Here is a 17,272-nt window from a genome sequence, read left to right as displayed (position 1 = left end):
AAGATTCGAGTGGACCGCTCGAGGCCACTTGTCTCCTCCCGCTTCACGCCTAGGCACCCCCCACTTTCGTGCCTAGGCCGCTCGAGGCCACTTCCCTCCTCCCTTCGCGACTAAGAACCTCCCACTGTCGTGGTTAAGATCCTCCTAATTTTGCGCTGCGTCAGCCTTTGTTCGAGAGATCCATAGTCGCGGAAGATTCGAGTGGACCGCTCGAGCCCACTTGTCTCCTCCCACTTCACGCCTAGGCACTCCCCACTTTCGTGCCTAGGCCGCTCGAGGCCACTTCCCGCCTCTCTTCGCGACTAGGAACCTCCCACTTCGCACCTAGGCACCTCCCACTTTCGTGTTTAAGCACCTCCTACTTTTGTACTACCTTTGTTCAAGACTAAGCGCCTCCTACTTTCGCGTCCAGACACCGCCCACTTCGATGTCTAGGCAACTCCCACTTTCGCACCGCGACAGTCTTTTATTATTAAAAGGAGGTATTTTATAGAAATTGTTTACTTAAATTATGCCTCGGAAAGGGACACGTCCAGCAACGTGGTAGCGTGAAATTTGAGTGGGATCGAGCACGTTAATTCTATTATTGGAGTTGCCCCGTTTCGATGGGCGGGACAAAGCTACGAGCGGCGCGAGGGGGTAGGGGTAACGCGTCGGTGTCCTTGAGCGGCCAATTGATTTTGCCGCGACTGTAATCGCGTTCCACGCGGAATGGAAACGAAGCGGAAGACCAACGAGCGCTAAAAGATTCACTCGGCGCGCGGTGCAACCCCGAATGAACACTGATAAACGAATACGCGTGGGAACGCGACGACGATTTCTCTATTTTCGGGCACGAGTCGTGTGTGTTCCGCATCTCCTTTTCCCTCGAAAACGAGGACGTTCCAATTTCTGTGAACGCCAACAGATTTTCCCCCGGGAGATCGCCGCTCAGAAATCTCCTCCGTGCTAGTGGAGAGAAACGTAGCACGATAGCGGCTGTAATATCCACGAATGCAAGAATATTTCCGGCTTCGCTTGGAAACGTCTACGCCAATATCGCGTACAAAATTCCGCTCGCATGCAATTGGGTAGCTGGAATACTTCACGAGAATCTTGCGAAGCACGGTGTAACGTACCGTTGCTTGGTTAAACGTTTTGACAATGGAGGTCATTTTCGAGACGCGTTATACTGTGCAATTGAAAACAAAAATATATATATAAAATACAAAATATGAAATCACTGAACGAACATAGTCAAATTGTCAAGTATCAAATTAGTATTATTATTACTGATAGACGTTGACGAAAAATATACACCAATGGTAAAGAAACCATCGAATAAAAATATTTAAGTAAAAAAAAAGTCAAAGATATTGAATTATTCCTACGGTGAAGGAACCGTTTAGGTAATATGTTTCGTATAATGAAACAAAGCGAAAGTTATCGAATTCTTTTTATTACGATCATTCGGCGAGGGGGCGGGGCGGGGGGAGGAGCGGGGGGAGGGGCGATTTATTTTCCGCTCCCCCATTTTTATAAATTGCTAGCGTTCAACGTGGATTCTTTCGTGCGTTATTCCAAGAGGGCAACGAATCGTGTGATAGGATTTTTGCTACCACCGGAGGCAGGAATATTCGCAGACGACGAACCGTCTAAAGTCGCGCGCGAAATTCCGCTCGGCTGGGACATCAAGGCACGGCTGGTTTTCGAGGGAAACGCCCGGTTAACCCTCCCGTCGCAAACTTTGATGCAATTAAGTTTGATGCACGCGTTATTGACGTTCCGAGATGGGAATCTAATCTGCAAGAAAAGCTTCCGAGAGGACGCGTACCCGCGTCTTTAATGATCGTGGCTGGCGCACAAAGGAGGGTAAACGGTTTCTTTGAGGAGAACCGCGGCTACGTGGCCGCTTTCTTCGTGAAACGCTATTGGAAATTCTTTGTGCCGCTCCTGGAGGAAGCGAGCGAACTCTGTGACTACCAAGTGGTTGATTCAAGCATATATATATATAATGTATATATATATATATATATTACGCGGCACAAAGAACGTCGGTGCGCGGTAAATATTTCGTACGAAATGGAGGGAGGGCCTCGAGGTTGTTATTTAAATTGCTTCTGGACCGTCGACGAGCCGGCTAATGTTACAGCCAACAATTATTACGAAATTACACGTAGAAACTTTGAATCGCACGGTACGGTGCGTGCGTTGGATACGGAAATGCGGTACGAAACCAATTTGCGAAGAAACTTAACCTCTCTCGGTGTCGAAACATTTCGTTCGAGATGTATAAAAAAATTTTGAAACGGTATCGACAAGTTTTGCGAATATTTCGATTGATGCAATCTTTGACGAATTTCAGATGGAGAAATTTGACCTTGTTTCGAGCGTATCGTTTCGTTCGAAACGAATGAAAATTTCAATCGATGTCGATACACGACGTTCGGCGACATTTTGATCGTTTTTGGAGGGAACTTAACCTCCCTCGCGACGACTTATTTTCTTCGAAACGAACGAAAATTCGAGTGGTCGGTATCTCGAGAGATACAATCTCGAGGCAATTATCCAAGATGAATTAATTTATTCTTATTTATATACGGATAAAATTTTACCGTTCGTCGATATTTTCGTATTTAAGGTTAAGGTAATATTTACACTCGACTCCGTCGTGTCAGAGAGGATAACCGATTGACGATCGAAAAGTGTTGCGAAGAAACAACGTCGTCGAGGCAACGTGGTGTTAATTATTTGTATCTCGCGTGAAACTATCGAATATATTAATTTTCGAAAGCGCGCGCGGTTCTTTTCGTATCGCGGGGCACAGTGTGTTTAAGGTTAGATTTTCCATCGGAGAGCTTCGATCGTAGCGAAACGTGCCTTGCACAATGCGACCTTAATAAACAAATACTCAGAACAGATACGCGCGAACCGTGGCGTGGTTTGAATACAAAGAAAGCGGGGAATTAATACCCGTGGCGCATAGGCGTGGGATGTGCGTGAAACGTTTGTTGAAAATTCTTCGGTACACGCGATGGCGGCCAAGTCTCGGTTTCAGGAAAACCTCGAGCTTGTGTAGAAATTGCATTCTTCTTTGCCGTTTAGAAAGTGCACGCACAAGTGGACATGTACCGTGGATTTCACGGGAATTAATTGACTCGGCGATTCGCGCGGGCTGGCGTCGTGATTTATGCCGCGAGATCGTTGAATTTCACGCGCATGCGCGCCCCTCGGAAACGAAAGGTCCGAGGGCCCCGTGTGTCCGTTAGTACATTTTCACCGCAAGATCGTCGAATCGCTTCGTACGCGCGCAAACCTAACCGTTTCGTCGTTGTAAAACATTCGTATTGGTTTTACAACCACGTAAAACATTCGAACTCGAACAGGTTTCGATATCGTTATTTAACGTTAAAATCGTACGGAAAATTCGACGATACGTTAGAAAGAAAATGGCGGAACAGAGTATAGGTTAGTAAGTATCAAATTTCGTCAAATTGAAATATCTCGAGTATCTTTAAAGCGATCAGTTTTCGAAAATTTTAATCGTTTTTTCTTTCTTTCTTGTAACTCGTTTCATGGTTGTAAAACATTTCTTTCCTACGAGATGTTCGAACTGGTTTCGATATCGTTATTTACCGCTAAAATTGCCCGGAGAATTCGACGATTCGTTAGAAAGAAAATGGCGGAATAGAGTATAGGTTACTAAGTATCAAATTTCGTCGAATTGAAATATCTCGAGTATCTTTAAAGCGATCAGTTTTCGAAAATTTTAATCGTTTTTTGTTTCTTTCCCGCTGAATATTCCCTAGAAATTTGACAATCCCCTCAAAAAGTGAATATCGATTTTTTCAATGGCATTGAATAGTATTTATTATTGATTAAAATATCCCAAGTATCTTTGAAACGAAACGACCAGTTTTCGAAGGTTTCGAAATTTTTTTCTCTCTCGTTCAAGGTTACTAAAAAATTCAACGATTCGTTAAAGGCGAAACGTGGATTCGAGTATCGGTTTTTTTTCACTATACCGAATATCACTTTTTAAGTAATTTTAAGTATATTAAATATTTTCGAAAGAACTTTTACGAGAATATTTTCTCGAACGTTTCGACATTTTTTTTTCTTCTTCAAATTGCACAGTGCTCGGACGATACTTCTACGGTTCTGAGTCTCTTCCTGACCTGGAAAATACTCGACCATCCTGTGCAGAAAATCATGGTCCCTCGAGGATTGTATCGCGCCAGATTCGGGGAAAAAATTCGCAAAAATGCGAAACATCGAACTGGAAATACGATCTACCAATGTCCGTCCAATTCCAGTGCGAGAAGCAACGTCGTGCTAAGAATAATACACGTTTACCGTTTACAAAGTAAACGCGAACTCCTCCTTAAGTGGAGCACTCGCCGAAAAGCGACTCAGCTTTCACGCGAAATGAAAATTCCCAGTTCCTTTGCCGGGACGTTTTTAATCAACCGGAATAAAGGGGTATGAACACGCGGAGTCGCCAATCGGCGACTCGCGATCCGTCCGCGCGACAAAGAACTCCTTTTTAAACATTTTACAAAAATACCACCGTGCAAATACCTTCTACACCGTTTATAAAAACACAACGAAAAAAAGACTTGTACCGAGAAGCGAAATATTTTTTTAGAACGTCGTCGAGGCTGCGACACTCGAAGATCCAAAATCGATCTCGCTTCTTCAACAAATTAATTTTCAAATGTTCAAAGATTCCAATGGAATCTTTTTTTTTTATAAAAAAAAAATTTGCTTAAAATTCTATGGAATACTTTACGAAAACATTCTAACATTGATACTGCGACACTCGAAGATCCAAAATCGATCTCGCTTCTTCAACAAGTTAACTTTCAACATTATCAAATGTTCAAAGATTCCAATGGAATCTTTTTTTTTTTATAAAAAGATTTCCTTAAAATTCCATAGAATACTTTCCGAGAACACCATAACATTTTCTAATCTATGCGTAAAACCAATTTTATAAGTATCAAGAGTAAGTACATTTGTAAATTAAGAGGCGAAGAAATTATACTAAAAATAATTACCTTTTGTTTCCAGAACAATAAAACTCCTCGATAATGATTTGAAACGTAGCCCGGTAAAATTAACCACCGTGGTATACTTCCACAATTAACGAACCTCTCGATGTTAATATTCCACGTTGAATCGTAAATCGAAACATTTTCGTCGCGTTTTTCCCCCCGTTGGACATTTCCCGCGCGAAACGCGTTATTTTCCTCGAAACGTTCCGTGGCGGCGAAAAAGGTTGTGAACCGCTGTCGTAAACTAAGTCACAGACTCACCTCGATTTCTGTTATCCACGAGGAAACGCGGCAGCAAATTAATCCTCGTGTGCTCTCCTCGCGAACAGGTTCCGTTGCACAATGCCGGTTTCTCGCACTGTTCCGTTGAAATCGGATTTCCGTTGAAATTCCGCAGTGGTACGTGGCTGGCGTATGGTTGCCACCGTGCGCGAGCGAGCGTTCGTTAATTGGATAAGAGAAGGAATGTTTCGTACGATTCGAAATCGCGGCGCCGCTTCGCAGTTGGCGCGCCTTTCGCCGCTCAGTCCGCGCCGAATGACGTTCGTGCACTGTCCTGGCTCCGTTGCGTTCGGCGGAGCCCGGCCTCGTATGATGACCCCCTTCTTGAATTCTACGGCCCTATCGACGTACGCCGGCCTCTGGACACCGGCGTAACGCCTGGCGAACGGACGAATCTGATCCTGTCGAGTTCCATCGGTCCGGAGGATTTTTTCGCCGGCCGGGATCGATCTACGAGTAAGACGAAAATCAAGATCCGTTCCGGTAACTGTACGAAAGGTGTATTTCGCTCGAGGGCCTTGGAATTGTGGAATGTGTACATTCGAGAGAAGAAAGGGAGGAAATGCATAGATGGAGGAATTTGAAAAAATAATATGGTTTTAGGAATGTTTTTAAAAGTATAGGTAGGATGTATTTTGCTCGAAGACGTTGGGAATGTAGAGTATGTGCTTGGGAGAAGAAAGGGAGAAAATATGTAGATAGAGGAATTTAAAGAAATAATATGGTTTTAGTAATGTTTCGAAAAGTATAGGTAGAAAATATTTTGCTCGAAGATGTTGAAAATATAGAATATGTATTCGAAAGAAGAAAGGGAGAGAGTGTATAGATAGGCACAATAGAGAAATTTAACGAAGGTGAAATAAAATAATTTTAGCAACGTTTTAAAAAGTATCGGTATAATGTGTATCGGAGTATATTTATACTAACGCGGGGAATCAATATGCAGAGATGCAATCGAGTCATTGAATGAAGATAAAATGAAATAGTTCCATCAACTTTTCACTGGTAATTGTATATATTAACAATAATACACGGCAAACGGGGCAATGAGTTGAAACCACTTTTCATAGTCTTGTTACTAGACCAGATCCTACTTGTATTTATGGCGTATGTTAAATGCGGAAAACTTGTACGAAATATACGCGCGGAACATATTTTATGAATCAGTGCAACGTTACGAGCGTTTCATTTTGTATAAACGCGCACGTTTTTTTTTTCTTCTACTCGGAACGTAGGAGCAACAAATTGGACAAAGTAAGGCAAATAATGCAGCCGCGTTGTCGACCTCGAATATATAATTTTCTTAGAATTATCATCTCGCGAAAACGGTAAAATTGTCCGCGTGTATTGTTTACTTCTTTAAAAGTTACCATCGATCCTTTACTCTTGTTATCACATTCTATACGTATAACAAGGGACGCGCATATATTAGTGACACGGTCTTAATTAACGCTCGGCGCCACCGCAATTTCTCAGCAGAATTTATTAATAATATCCGAATACAGTATCCCTCGCTATGAATTTAACATGAATATAACCCGTATAACTCGACTACCCCGGAAACAGGTCGCCAATGAAAAATAATAATTGCTAAGGGTCGTTCGTTACGAGTCAATATTAACGTTATATTTTATCTTCGATGACTTCGGATGTAAAAAAAGAAAAAAGAAATATATATATACATATATGGAAACGGTTGTACCCTAAAACAAAAGTAAAGAGGAAATAGATACGAAATCGATCGCGCGTCTCCCACGGAAAGCGACCAACTATGAATAGTTACGAGTCGAGTGACTTCCGGTCAAACGTTTCGCGTCGACGCGTCGGCCGTATAAAGAATCGTAAACATTTATGATGTTACGCCCGGTGCTTAGATTTCAATAATAGATGAAACGGACCATCGATCGGTCAGATGACCTAAAACCATCCGGAATTATTCAGTCGCAGTCAACGGCCTTTACGAGACACCGTCTATGTATCCCAAACGGTGGTTACACGGTCCCCCCTCCCCTCACCTCACCACCCCTACTCGGTCGCTCACTCTCCTCGTCCACGGTCTTCCGTTCCTCCTTTGTTTTTATTTTGCACGGAAGAATCGTAGGAGAGAAAAATTCACACCACTTGGTCACGTCCAGCAGTGTATTAAGGAAGCTGGGGTGGTCCCTGGATTAAACATTCGTACGTGGTAGACGCTGAAAAGAAAAATAAAAAAATGTTCAAGTACCCTCTCGGTGGACAATTGTCCCGGACGCTTAAATCTTTCTTTTAATTCCAGTGTTTCGCGCACTCCGGAAAGTGGTATACCTTGACAATTCCATTCTTTGTTCACGGAGCATCGTTTCAAAGACATCACGTATCGAGAGCAGCTCCTACGACGCGTGGTTGTCTAATTAACGAAATGACCTTCCACGATTGTACGACCTTGACGCATGCGGGTCATTGGTTTTGAATTTTCTCGGGGAGCCAGAACGCTGCGCAAAGTACTGCGCGCGAATATCTCTGTAAAGAAATTAAGGATCTTGAAATTTTATCTAAAGTAACTTTTTTCAACGAACATTGAAGGAGAGTTAGTTTATCGTGACTGAATGTCAGCGAAAGTATCGGAAATGATCTTAATCGATCGGTTTCAGACCTTTGATCGTGATGGATCGTATCGAGTCGTGTGTAACGTTTATTTTGAACCGAGTTATTTACCTCTGGTAAGCGCCGCTAGATGGCGAGCCACTCGAACCATTTCCCGCAGTTACTATCAGTAAGTGCTTCTATATGTGAAAATTATTCCGTATATTTATATACGTTGTAAAGTTTGTTCGATCGTTTGTTTGTTTTTTTGGAAATAAAAATGTTTTCGAAATGTAACAAAGTTAAGTATTTTTAATAGCTACTTTGATAATAAAAAAATGTACCTTTCAAACGAGAGTCGCGCGGAAAATCAGTTTCGAACTTTTGGAGTTCGTCAATAATTTCATCGATAATTGCGTACAAAGTCTGTGTACAGCTTTTATCTGAATTTACATCCACAGGGTGGTCTGCTAAAAATAAAATACCTTTGATATACTGGCTATTTTCAAGCAACAAAAAGAAACGTTAAAACTTGAGAGACCGTAGTTACCGTCGAAAAAGTCCACTCGGTTGGCACTTGGAAAAACCCAAGTAGATCTTCTATTACCTTCTTCGATCGTCCTCTACATTTAGAAAAACCAAAGTAAATCTACAATTAACGAAAAAAACTATCGCTACTGTATTATTATACGTTGTAAAAATTTTCATTGCTCGCGTTACTTCCTATTATTTAAAACAACGAAAATATTAAACGGTTTCGTTTCTAATGGACCACCCCGTATACATCTCTACACGACACGGTACAAATTGGACACTCTGCGCGATAAAACATATACGCGACGTTACACGGGACAGAGAGAAAAAAAAAAGGATACACACGATATGATTACAAAAAAGTAACGGTGACCTTCGAACACGTCGGGTACGCGCGTCGCCCTCGGTGTCTTTCGTTTCGTTCATTTTTCGTCCGTTGTTGAGAAGCCCAGCGTGCAATACCCAACGGGAGCCCTGGGAAAAATTCATGCGGCTTGCACGGACACGTCCGGAATTCGATTCTGGAACGTATTGCTCCTCCAACTTTACGGTACTTCTCGCAGTATTGGCCGTAGTCGCGAGGAAAAAAAAGTGCGGTTTTCAGCGGCCGCATCCGCGGAACGGAGAGGCCAACTCGCTCCCGGGGCTACTGAGCTCGGCGTGTAGCGTGCACCGTGCACCGTGCACACCCGACGGTTCGTTCTCTCCTTTCCATTTTTCTCGCCGAAAGGATCCGGTGTAATTCTAGCGCGCACACTGAAAATTAATGTGGCTCGGGCTGGTACGCGCGGAATTCGATCCAGCGGCGACCCGCTTCTTCACCTTTACGGTACTCGCGTTATCCTGACACAACGGGCACGGAAATATGCAGCGAACCGCGCCCGTTTATATTGCCGTTTCGAGCGTCCATTGGCTCTCGTTAGCGACGCGCACGATCGAGCGCGATGCGTGTGCTTGCAATTATCGATCGATTCAATCACTGGAACGTTCATCGGTCGATTAATCGATTAAGAGCGAACGAGAGAACAATACCGATCGATGAGAAAAATTGCCCGAGAAGAAGTTTATCGTGAGATTAACTAAATATTGTTTAAGTATTTTGGTATATTTTTTTCAATATAAAACGGTATAAAATTATAATAGTTCGAAAGAAGTACCAAAGAGAACGAAAAACGAGCTTTGAACTTTAAGGAAATTTGACAGGATCGTGTCTGCCTAGATACGGGCTTGGACAAGGCCCTACGGGACTGCAACACTGCCTCCTTTTCCTTTGCAATATGCTCAGAAGCTCAAGGAGTTATGTGGACAGTAGTTTGCATTTTCTTTGAGTAAAGAGTCTTGAGAAAACTGACTTAAAGTATCACGTTCTAATCCACATAATTGACCAAGTTATAGAATATTGAACGAACCAATTCTTAAGAGCTCGAATGCCTTTAGAGAAACGGTAATAGTGATTTTTTCGAAACCACATTTTAGGTTAACATAGCTAACCCGCTTCTTTATCCATTCAGGTGTAACTTGATAACACAGAATAGTTCCCAACCTCTTAACTTCCGATACTTTCCTGTTTACAATCCCTCTGACGGCAGGTACCGAAAGTACTAACTTTAGGTCTATTTTTAATGGTGTTCCCAACCTTTTCATCCAATTAGAAATCTCAAACTCCTGATGGAAAGGGTGCCTTCTCTATCGTACGAATGAGCGGGAATGTTTTTCCAAAAGATATTAACATTTCAAATCTAAAACTCATTACGAAACTTCCTTGTTCATTTGTTTCGAATAACTTTCACGAGAATGAACATTTTTCAATCAAATTTAGTACAATTAGCGTAAGTCGACATACGTACCTTTAGGTGCTGAATGAACATTCATGATACAATTTCATACTCGTCTTTGAAGAAAATTTGAAAAGGCTTCTCCGGCTTCTAACCCTACAGTAGTCCCTTTATTAACATTGCCCTTTATTTCACAGCGGCGGAAACGCGTACTACATATAGCTGCGAGACTGCAGAGACGCCACTGTTACCGATTTAGAGACGTAGATAGGAACAGAGGGAAGGGAGAGAGCCTTCGGCGTGTGTTCTTCCAACATTCCTAGGCGGTGGCCCCCGAGGCGCTAAACGGAGTACCGTCATCGCGAGGAAAGGCCCAGTGACCGACATTCCCCTTTCCATTTTTCCTGATACTCCTTCGCCCGGATCTTGCCGTGATACTGACGCGTACACGCGGCCGACGACCCGCACCGAGCATCGTAACCGGAACCTCTGGAACCTTCGCCCTGAATTTCCGTACGAACGGCTCGCTCTCTCGCGCGGTCGAGCACGAACGTGAACTTTTCGGCTGTTTTTCATGCGGAACTGCGAGCGCTCGCGTAATAACAGCACACGGGAGCTCCCGCTGAAAACGAGCTATGTTACCGACCATGATTTTTCCGCGATCGCAATGATACGGGGTATCCGAGAACAAAGAATTCTGGATTTTCGTCGTATTCGATGCAAAAGAAACGCGATTCAGCGAATCGACTGTGGTAAACGTTAATTTTTCATCGGGCACCACGACTCGCTCGCATACAGGACTATAGAAAGTGTGTCAATTTTTTTGGTTATGTCGAGCAACAACTTCAACAATTTATCATGACATTTGATAATTTACTTGTATGTCCTTGAATTGGACACTTTTCTTTCTCGTTAGAATTTCATGTAAAATATATGATTGTGTCGGAGAAAGAGTACCGTTGGTCTTCAAAAGTTTGAAATACTCGTTCGAAGGCGAAAAAGCTAAAGTTACGTCAAACCTTTTTATTGTATGTCGTGTTTTTGTCGTAACGTTTGCCAAAAAAATCGCACATTAGAAGCGTTTATAGATTTTCAAGAAAAATCGGGGAGTAATAATCTACTTTTCCATCAGCATCCTGCAAAACACAAATAATGCGATCTTAATAAGTAACTGCAATCTGTAACGTTGTTTCGTCCTGTTTTCGTTAAAAAAGGAACGCTGTAACGAATTCGTATAACTGCGCACCACGCACACGGTAGCGGTACCTACACGTAGCGTCTAGAGAATCGGGAAAAGTTCATGAATGTATTATATACGCTACACCTGCAACAGGGACGAATGGTGAATGTTCAGGACCCTGGAATAATTCGTTTCCTTTGGGCTTGGTAAATACATTTTACGCAACAACTGAAATACCGTACAACAAAGAAAAATTTCGATAATGTCGAACTACTGGGAAAATAACCTAAAAGTAGATTATCAGCTTGATTGCGTAGTGCGTCGAAAGTTTTCTTGCGAAACATCGCCCGTTACAGCATTCGTTCCGTTGTCTAACATATGTTAGTCATATTTGTCAGTTCGACGGGTAAGTACGTAGACGGAAGTTATTGCAGCGTGAAACATCAACATAAGGAAGCGAAACGATTGTATACGTTTCATCTTACGCCGGTTACGTTATTCAACACAGAGGGATCAATGTCTGCTCGTTCCTGATCGATAAACAATTCCAGTCGTGATTTCGTTACCGACCGTAGGGGAAAATGTAATTAGCGGTAACAGTAATCGTCGCTCGACCGTGCTGCATATTGAAAATTTTATAACCCTTGCGGCACTACGTATTATCGTACATATGTTACGTATGTAGTAGATACATACACTTTCAGTGTGTGTAGGAAAGATATATCAATTATCCATCTTAACCATACACCGCCAGAAGCAATGTCATTATCAGCATGCCGGAAACTTGCACGAACATTCTGTGTATTTACACCGTCGTTTCGTGAACATGCGCGAGAATTTAGATTTTAGATTACAGCTTGAATTTAGACAATAGAAATGATTCTTTTTAAAATGTTTTTATATTATTAGATATTATTTGTAACTATTTGAACATTTATCAATTACTATCCGTTTTTATGGAATGTGATGTAATACATTAATATTTGAATGAATTCGAACCTGTTTTCTTATTTGTGTTCTTAGAAATAATCATCTAATACTGAATATATCAAACTACACTCAAAATTAAGTTTGTTTAGTGGTGCCCTCAACGGGAAATTGCTCAAGTTTGTAGAGGAATAGTTCGCTTCCTGTTTCTGCAGATGGCGCCTCTTGGACGAATAACAGCACTGTGAATAGTAAAAGTCGAAAAATATTTTCCTCGTACAACTTAAATATCTCGTTGTGGTGCTATTTCGTTTCTTAAACGTTTATGATTGAAATAAGGGACTTGTAGTCGTGTAGAACTTTCAATAATTTATTTTTATTCTAGACAGAAAAATATATTGTATCGTAATATGTATAAAATTATAATTCACTGTATTACACAAAAATAAATTATACATTTTAGAACATATTATTAAAAGAAAAAAAATTTCTTCTACAGATTAACAAATCAATCAGCTTATCCATGTAGCGCACTCTATTACCGGATATAGAAAGCTAAGCAACCGCTACCTACAATATGACAACCTCCTGGGTATTCTGTCTTTCAAGCGACAAGACTATTACATTCAAATCTATTTTACGTTATTTAACATGAACGACGAAGAAGATGCACTTCTTGGCGAAGACAAGGATCAAGTAGGTTTTCAAGAAACATATTCTGGTTCAATCTTTTTGTTAATAACAGGTATTTAGGGCGTTTGTTTTGACCGCTGGAGGTTATGTTTACAGTTTAAATGAATGAACGTATGTCTCATTTAATTAGGTTTAAATGATTTAACGAGTCTTTATGTTTTAGGATGAAATCAGGGCAGAACTTTCGCAGATGAGTTTCGAAGATTTACAGAAACTTAAAGAGAAATTGGGAACAAAAATTTACAACGAGACATTGTTTGGTCCGCGAAAAGTTAAAAAACTCGATTTCAAACGAGAAAATAAAAACAGACCACGAGAAATGTCTGCCAAAAAGCCTATATCCCGATTTAAACAAGTCATACAAGCAAAAAAAAATATCCCTAGAGATCCTAGATTCGATACCCTCTGTGGTACATTTAACCAAAAGGAGTTTAAAAAAGCTTATGGGTTCGTCACTGACATGAAAAAGAATGATTTACAAAAATTAAAGGAACAGTTAAACGAAACTGAGGATCCGAAAATGATAAAAAAGATTAAATATCTTATTCAACGATTAGAAAATCAATTACGCGAAGAAAAAAGGAGAGGTGAACAGCAGGAAAAGAAGACTCAAGACAAGCAGGGTATAGTTGAAGCCATTAAACGCGGTGAAAAGCCTCTTTTTAAAAAGAAGAGTAAGTATCTATAAACAATGTACAAGTATCGTTATAATATGAAACACCTGACATTTGTTTTGCAGCCGAAAGAAGAATTTTGGATTTAGTTTCTCAATATGAAGAACTGAAAAATTCTGGCAAACTAAAGAAACATATTCAAAGATTACGCAAGAAGAATCTGCACAAGGACAGACAGAAACTAGCGTCTTCGGAAGTAGAATAAAAACAACGAGTGTACGTGAAATTAAAATTTATATGAATCAAACATGGCTGGAATGATTACAGGTGTACATAAGCGTAATAAATACTAGTGTGACAAGTAAACTAAGCTATTTTCTTTCACTTCGTATTTAGTTCTCATGCTCGCGTGTATCGGAAGTACCAAATAGAAAGGTAGGGTAAAGAGGGCTTTATTAATTATGTATTTTTTATTTAACATCAAAAGTAATGACACTTGGGTTGGACAATGTCTCTCGTTTCTTCCTTAATGTATTTCACGTGTGAAAACAGAACTTACAGAATAATCAATATGAAAGGAATCGTCAATCAGAAGAGATAATTGGTAGAGCGGTGTACGTTTTTATCTCTGAGCGTGTTACGTGTGTCTCTATGTTGCACGTGTTCTCGGCGCGTGTCTGTGTGTGTATATATGTGTGTGTGGACTGTGTATGCGGCGCTAAACGAAGAACAGAAAAAAGAGTACAGGGGACCCGTACACAAAAGGCGGTCCTCTCAAGCGGAGCGCCTTCTCGTGGGTCACCATTCACGCGCGATCTGTTTGTCCGTCTTCAATTATTGAAAATATGTACAATATTAATAAAACATCATTCATTTTTTGTTTGTTTATATTTTAATCATTCAATGATTCTGTCGTGGTGTGGCGGGCTGTGCAGGGGCGACGCTCCACAAAATTCTCGTGACACTTCGGCTCTTTCCTCTCTCACGGAATTGTTAGATTCGTCTTATTCGTTCTCGTTTGTCGATTATTTTTTAGTAACGGATTTAAATTGTTTCATCACCAATTGGGTTCGATCGCGGCAACGAAAAACGAAGGATCCGTATTAAAATTACTCGTTCTCTCGCCCACATTCACGCGTTACTTTTTCTCCCGCTCGTACGCCAATTCACCCGGAAAAAACCAGTTTATAACATCGTCTCGACGATCGAGGTTATGCCCGTTTGCAGGACACGAAGAGATTTGCGACTCGCGTGTGCCAAGGATCGTCTCTCTTTTCTATAAATCCGCGGTAAGAAGGGGGTCAACTGAAAACAGAGGCGCGAAATGGTTCACAAACGAGAATCAGATTGTAAACGGCCGCAAATCTGTCCGCGTAACCGGAAACGCCAGTAAAACGGAAAAACGAAACAACGCGGTCTAGATGCGAAAGGATCTAGTACTTTCTACGCGTGACTCGGCTCGAATGGGTGCGTGACTGTTGAGATGCGAGTATATCGTGTCGAAGGTCATAAGTGAAGTTGCTGCCCGAATAATAGATCGTTCACGTACGAAAGCAAAAGCGGATTTTCTCGTCTGTATCCCGCTCAGTCCGCCGCAGATTTATGGTCTTAGACCGAAATTTCCTCTCACCGCCACTTCCCTTGATTTTTTAACTCTCGCTCGCTCTCGCTCTTTCTTTCGCTCTCGCTCGCTCTCTCTCTCTCTCGTCGTCGTCATATTTCATATCTTTGTTTTTTTTTTTTTGTTCACTTATACGTACTTTGTTTTTTTTCTTCAACAACACGATCTACACTAAACCATATATAATAATTACATCTAATAATATCTTATTGTAACATGTATTACATTATAATTATTATTATTATATTATTAATGTTTAAATTATTAGCCTAAAGTAAAGAGGCGCACGACGGCAAAGCATTTTTTTTGGGCTCCTACGCCCCCCGGGCACGGAACACCCTGTCGACAAACCACGGATCCTACAGTCCCAGCTCCGGCACCAGAACGAATTGGGCCGATGCTATATATTATTCTTTGCTTCCCCCCTCCCACATCGATTTACTTCTTCACCGTCATATTTTTCCCTTTTTATTCTACGTCTCGTTTAAATTCGTTCGCGTCCTATCTCGAAACACGGGGATCCACCGAAAGCGATCCGTCGTACACGAATTCTCAAACATCGTTTGCTTCGTTCGATTTCGTTGTGACAGGGATCGATCTCTATCGCGCACACGGGAGCCATACGTACACAAGTCTCGTAACGCGTAACGAGGTAATCACCACGTAAACGGAATAACATCGCGGCGTGAACAGCTTTCCATCGAACACCTAGCACTGTGGTTGAACCGATTGTAACGATCTCGCGTGACGTTTCACAATTCGTGAAAGATAAACCGGGACGTGTTTACCGCGGGGAGGGGGGTCTATACCGCGTTCGAGTTCGACGAGCAACGCGACGGTACACTGTGCTGCCCTCTGTCCGTTCATCTCTCACATTTTCGTTTCCACCTGACGACGTTATCGGTTGGATCCGAATGGCGATCCACGTGTCCCGAAAAGCAATTCGAACGCGTTCGCCTCACCGGCCAAATCTCTCGTGGACGAGACGATGTTTCGACGCGCACAGCCCCACACGCGCGCACACCAGTGAAAAATTCATCCGGTGGGGCTGGACGGAGGAAACTCGCAACGACCCGATGGGATCTTCGTTCACAGAACAGAGATCCAAGGCTCGGCGGGATCGGCGAAGGCTGAACATTGTTACGCGTGCACGGCACCTCGAGAACACCTCGATTATTGAACACTTAGGGTAGTTTTGGGGCCAGGGTCGCCGAGCGAGCGTCACCCTCGTCTACCTAGATCCTCGACGGTTCGTTCGCGGACGAAAAAAAAAAAAAGAAAAAAGAGACGATTTATGGAACCGGAAATTGAACCGTTCGAGGCCCGTCCGTTGACAATCGATTCGCCGCGACGATAGGCAAACACGACAACGAACTTCTATCCATCCCCCATCAACGAGTATCGGCCAGGAGAACCCCTACGTTCCGCCCGTTTTATTCTCCGCTCGAAACGAAGCGCCCTTCTCTACCGACTTAGCTAGCGCGCGCGCACAAGAAGCCGTGAAAGCTGGTAACTAGGAAAAAACACAGATGGACAAAGTAAAGACGAAAAGGAGAGAAAAAAAAAAAAAGAAACGACAACCGACGGAGTACGTGTCACACTGTAGAAGCACGAGAAACAAGACCTCGACTTGTTTAGATGGCACGTCTCTCGGATCGTCCCGGCCCGAAAAGTCGCGTGGCAGGCATTTTAAGTCACCTTCGTTCTCATATATCTTTTTTTCTTTTTTTTTTTTTAAACTTTTTGGTTTTCTGTTGCTTCTAAAAAAATTCGAAGGGGCGTTGTATCGACACTTGACACGCATACATGCATACACACACGACAGACCGCGGGGTTGGTGGTACAGGGCGTTCTGCGTACGGGGGTCCAATGATTTATAGCGAGCTGTCCCGCTGGCGTTTTTTTAAACCTATGAAAAACTAAGAGAATGAATTTATACCTTTTTTTTCCTTTACTTTTTAGTTTCGCCTAAGTAAGAATGTTTTCTCTTTCCATAATTTTTTTTTTATGGGGTTCCTCTCTCATGTCTGCTTTTAAGATTCCCTCTC

At 42.1% G+C, this 17,272-nt stretch overlaps 3 protein-coding genes across 4 annotated transcripts in view; 1 reads left to right on the top strand and 2 right to left on the bottom strand.

Moving 5' to 3' along the window:
* LOC143145971 (uncharacterized) overlaps nucleotides 1-7,499 on the bottom strand; it is a 36,697-nt gene extending 29,198 nt beyond the window's left edge. Inside the window, exons 1-2 of the mRNA XM_076309861.1 lie at nucleotides 7,334-7,499; nucleotides 5,298-5,768 (exon numbers count right to left, since the gene is read on the bottom strand). The gene's annotated coding sequence lies outside the window, so the exon portion shown is untranslated. The remainder of the gene's footprint in view (nucleotides 1-5,297; nucleotides 5,769-7,333) is intronic.
* A 226-nt stretch (nucleotides 7,500-7,725) lies between these two features.
* On the bottom strand, nucleotides 7,726-9,297 carry LOC143145972 (uncharacterized). The gene is made up of 5 exons (XM_076309862.1): nucleotides 8,788-9,297; nucleotides 8,431-8,503; nucleotides 8,225-8,350; nucleotides 8,013-8,080; nucleotides 7,726-7,817 (listed from the first exon to the last, which is right to left on the bottom strand). The coding sequence occupies exons 1-4, from the start codon at nucleotides 9,025-9,027 to the stop codon at nucleotides 8,028-8,030; spliced, it is 492 nt and encodes a 163-aa protein (XP_076165977.1). The 5' UTR covers nucleotides 9,028-9,297; the 3' UTR covers nucleotides 7,726-7,817; nucleotides 8,013-8,027.
* Nucleotides 9,298-12,835: 3,538 nt separating this feature from the next.
* Nucleotides 12,836-13,969, top strand: LOC143145515 (ribosomal RNA processing protein 36 homolog). Of its 2 annotated transcripts, none has more exons than XM_076308970.1 (3): nucleotides 12,836-12,992; nucleotides 13,153-13,663; nucleotides 13,729-13,969. In XM_076308970.1, the coding sequence occupies exons 1-3, from the start codon at nucleotides 12,948-12,950 to the stop codon at nucleotides 13,866-13,868; spliced, it is 696 nt and encodes a 231-aa protein (XP_076165085.1). In that variant the 5' UTR covers nucleotides 12,836-12,947; the 3' UTR covers nucleotides 13,869-13,969. The 2 variants fall into 2 exon arrangements, with proteins under 2 accessions (XP_076165085.1, XP_076165086.1); XM_076308971.1 differs by having other exon boundaries at nucleotides 12,903-13,041.
* Nucleotides 13,970-17,272: the final 3,303 nt, after the last annotated feature.

This window comes from Ptiloglossa arizonensis, chromosome 4 (genome assembly GCF_051014685.1).
Source record: "Ptiloglossa arizonensis isolate GNS036 chromosome 4, iyPtiAriz1_principal, whole genome shotgun sequence".
Classification (NCBI taxonomy): Eukaryota; Metazoa; Arthropoda; class Insecta; order Hymenoptera; family Colletidae; genus Ptiloglossa; species Ptiloglossa arizonensis.
Note: the sequence above shows the minus strand (reverse complement) of the source record. Positions and strands in the feature narration are given on the sequence as shown.

Coding starts and splice junctions, on each gene's coding strand:
- LOC143145972 (XM_076309862.1), bottom strand. CDS start 9,027: ATGCGGCCGCTGAAAACCGCACTTTTTTTTCCTCGCGACTACGGCCAA. Junction 8,351..8,430: donor CCGAGTGGACTTTTTCGACG/GTAACTACGGTC, acceptor TTTTATTTTTAG/CAGACCACCCTGTGGATGTA. Junction 8,081..8,224: donor GCGCGACTCTCGTTTGAAAG/GTACATTTTTTT, acceptor TTTCACATATAG/AAGCACTTACTGATAGTAAC.
- LOC143145515 (XM_076308970.1), top strand. CDS start 12,948: ATGAACGACGAAGAAGATGCACTTCTTGGCGAAGACAAGGATCAA. Junction 12,993..13,152: donor TTGGCGAAGACAAGGATCAA/GTAGGTTTTCAA, acceptor TTTATGTTTTAG/GATGAAATCAGGGCAGAACT. Junction 13,664..13,728: donor GCCTCTTTTTAAAAAGAAGA/GTAAGTATCTAT, acceptor TTTGTTTTGCAG/CCGAAAGAAGAATTTTGGAT.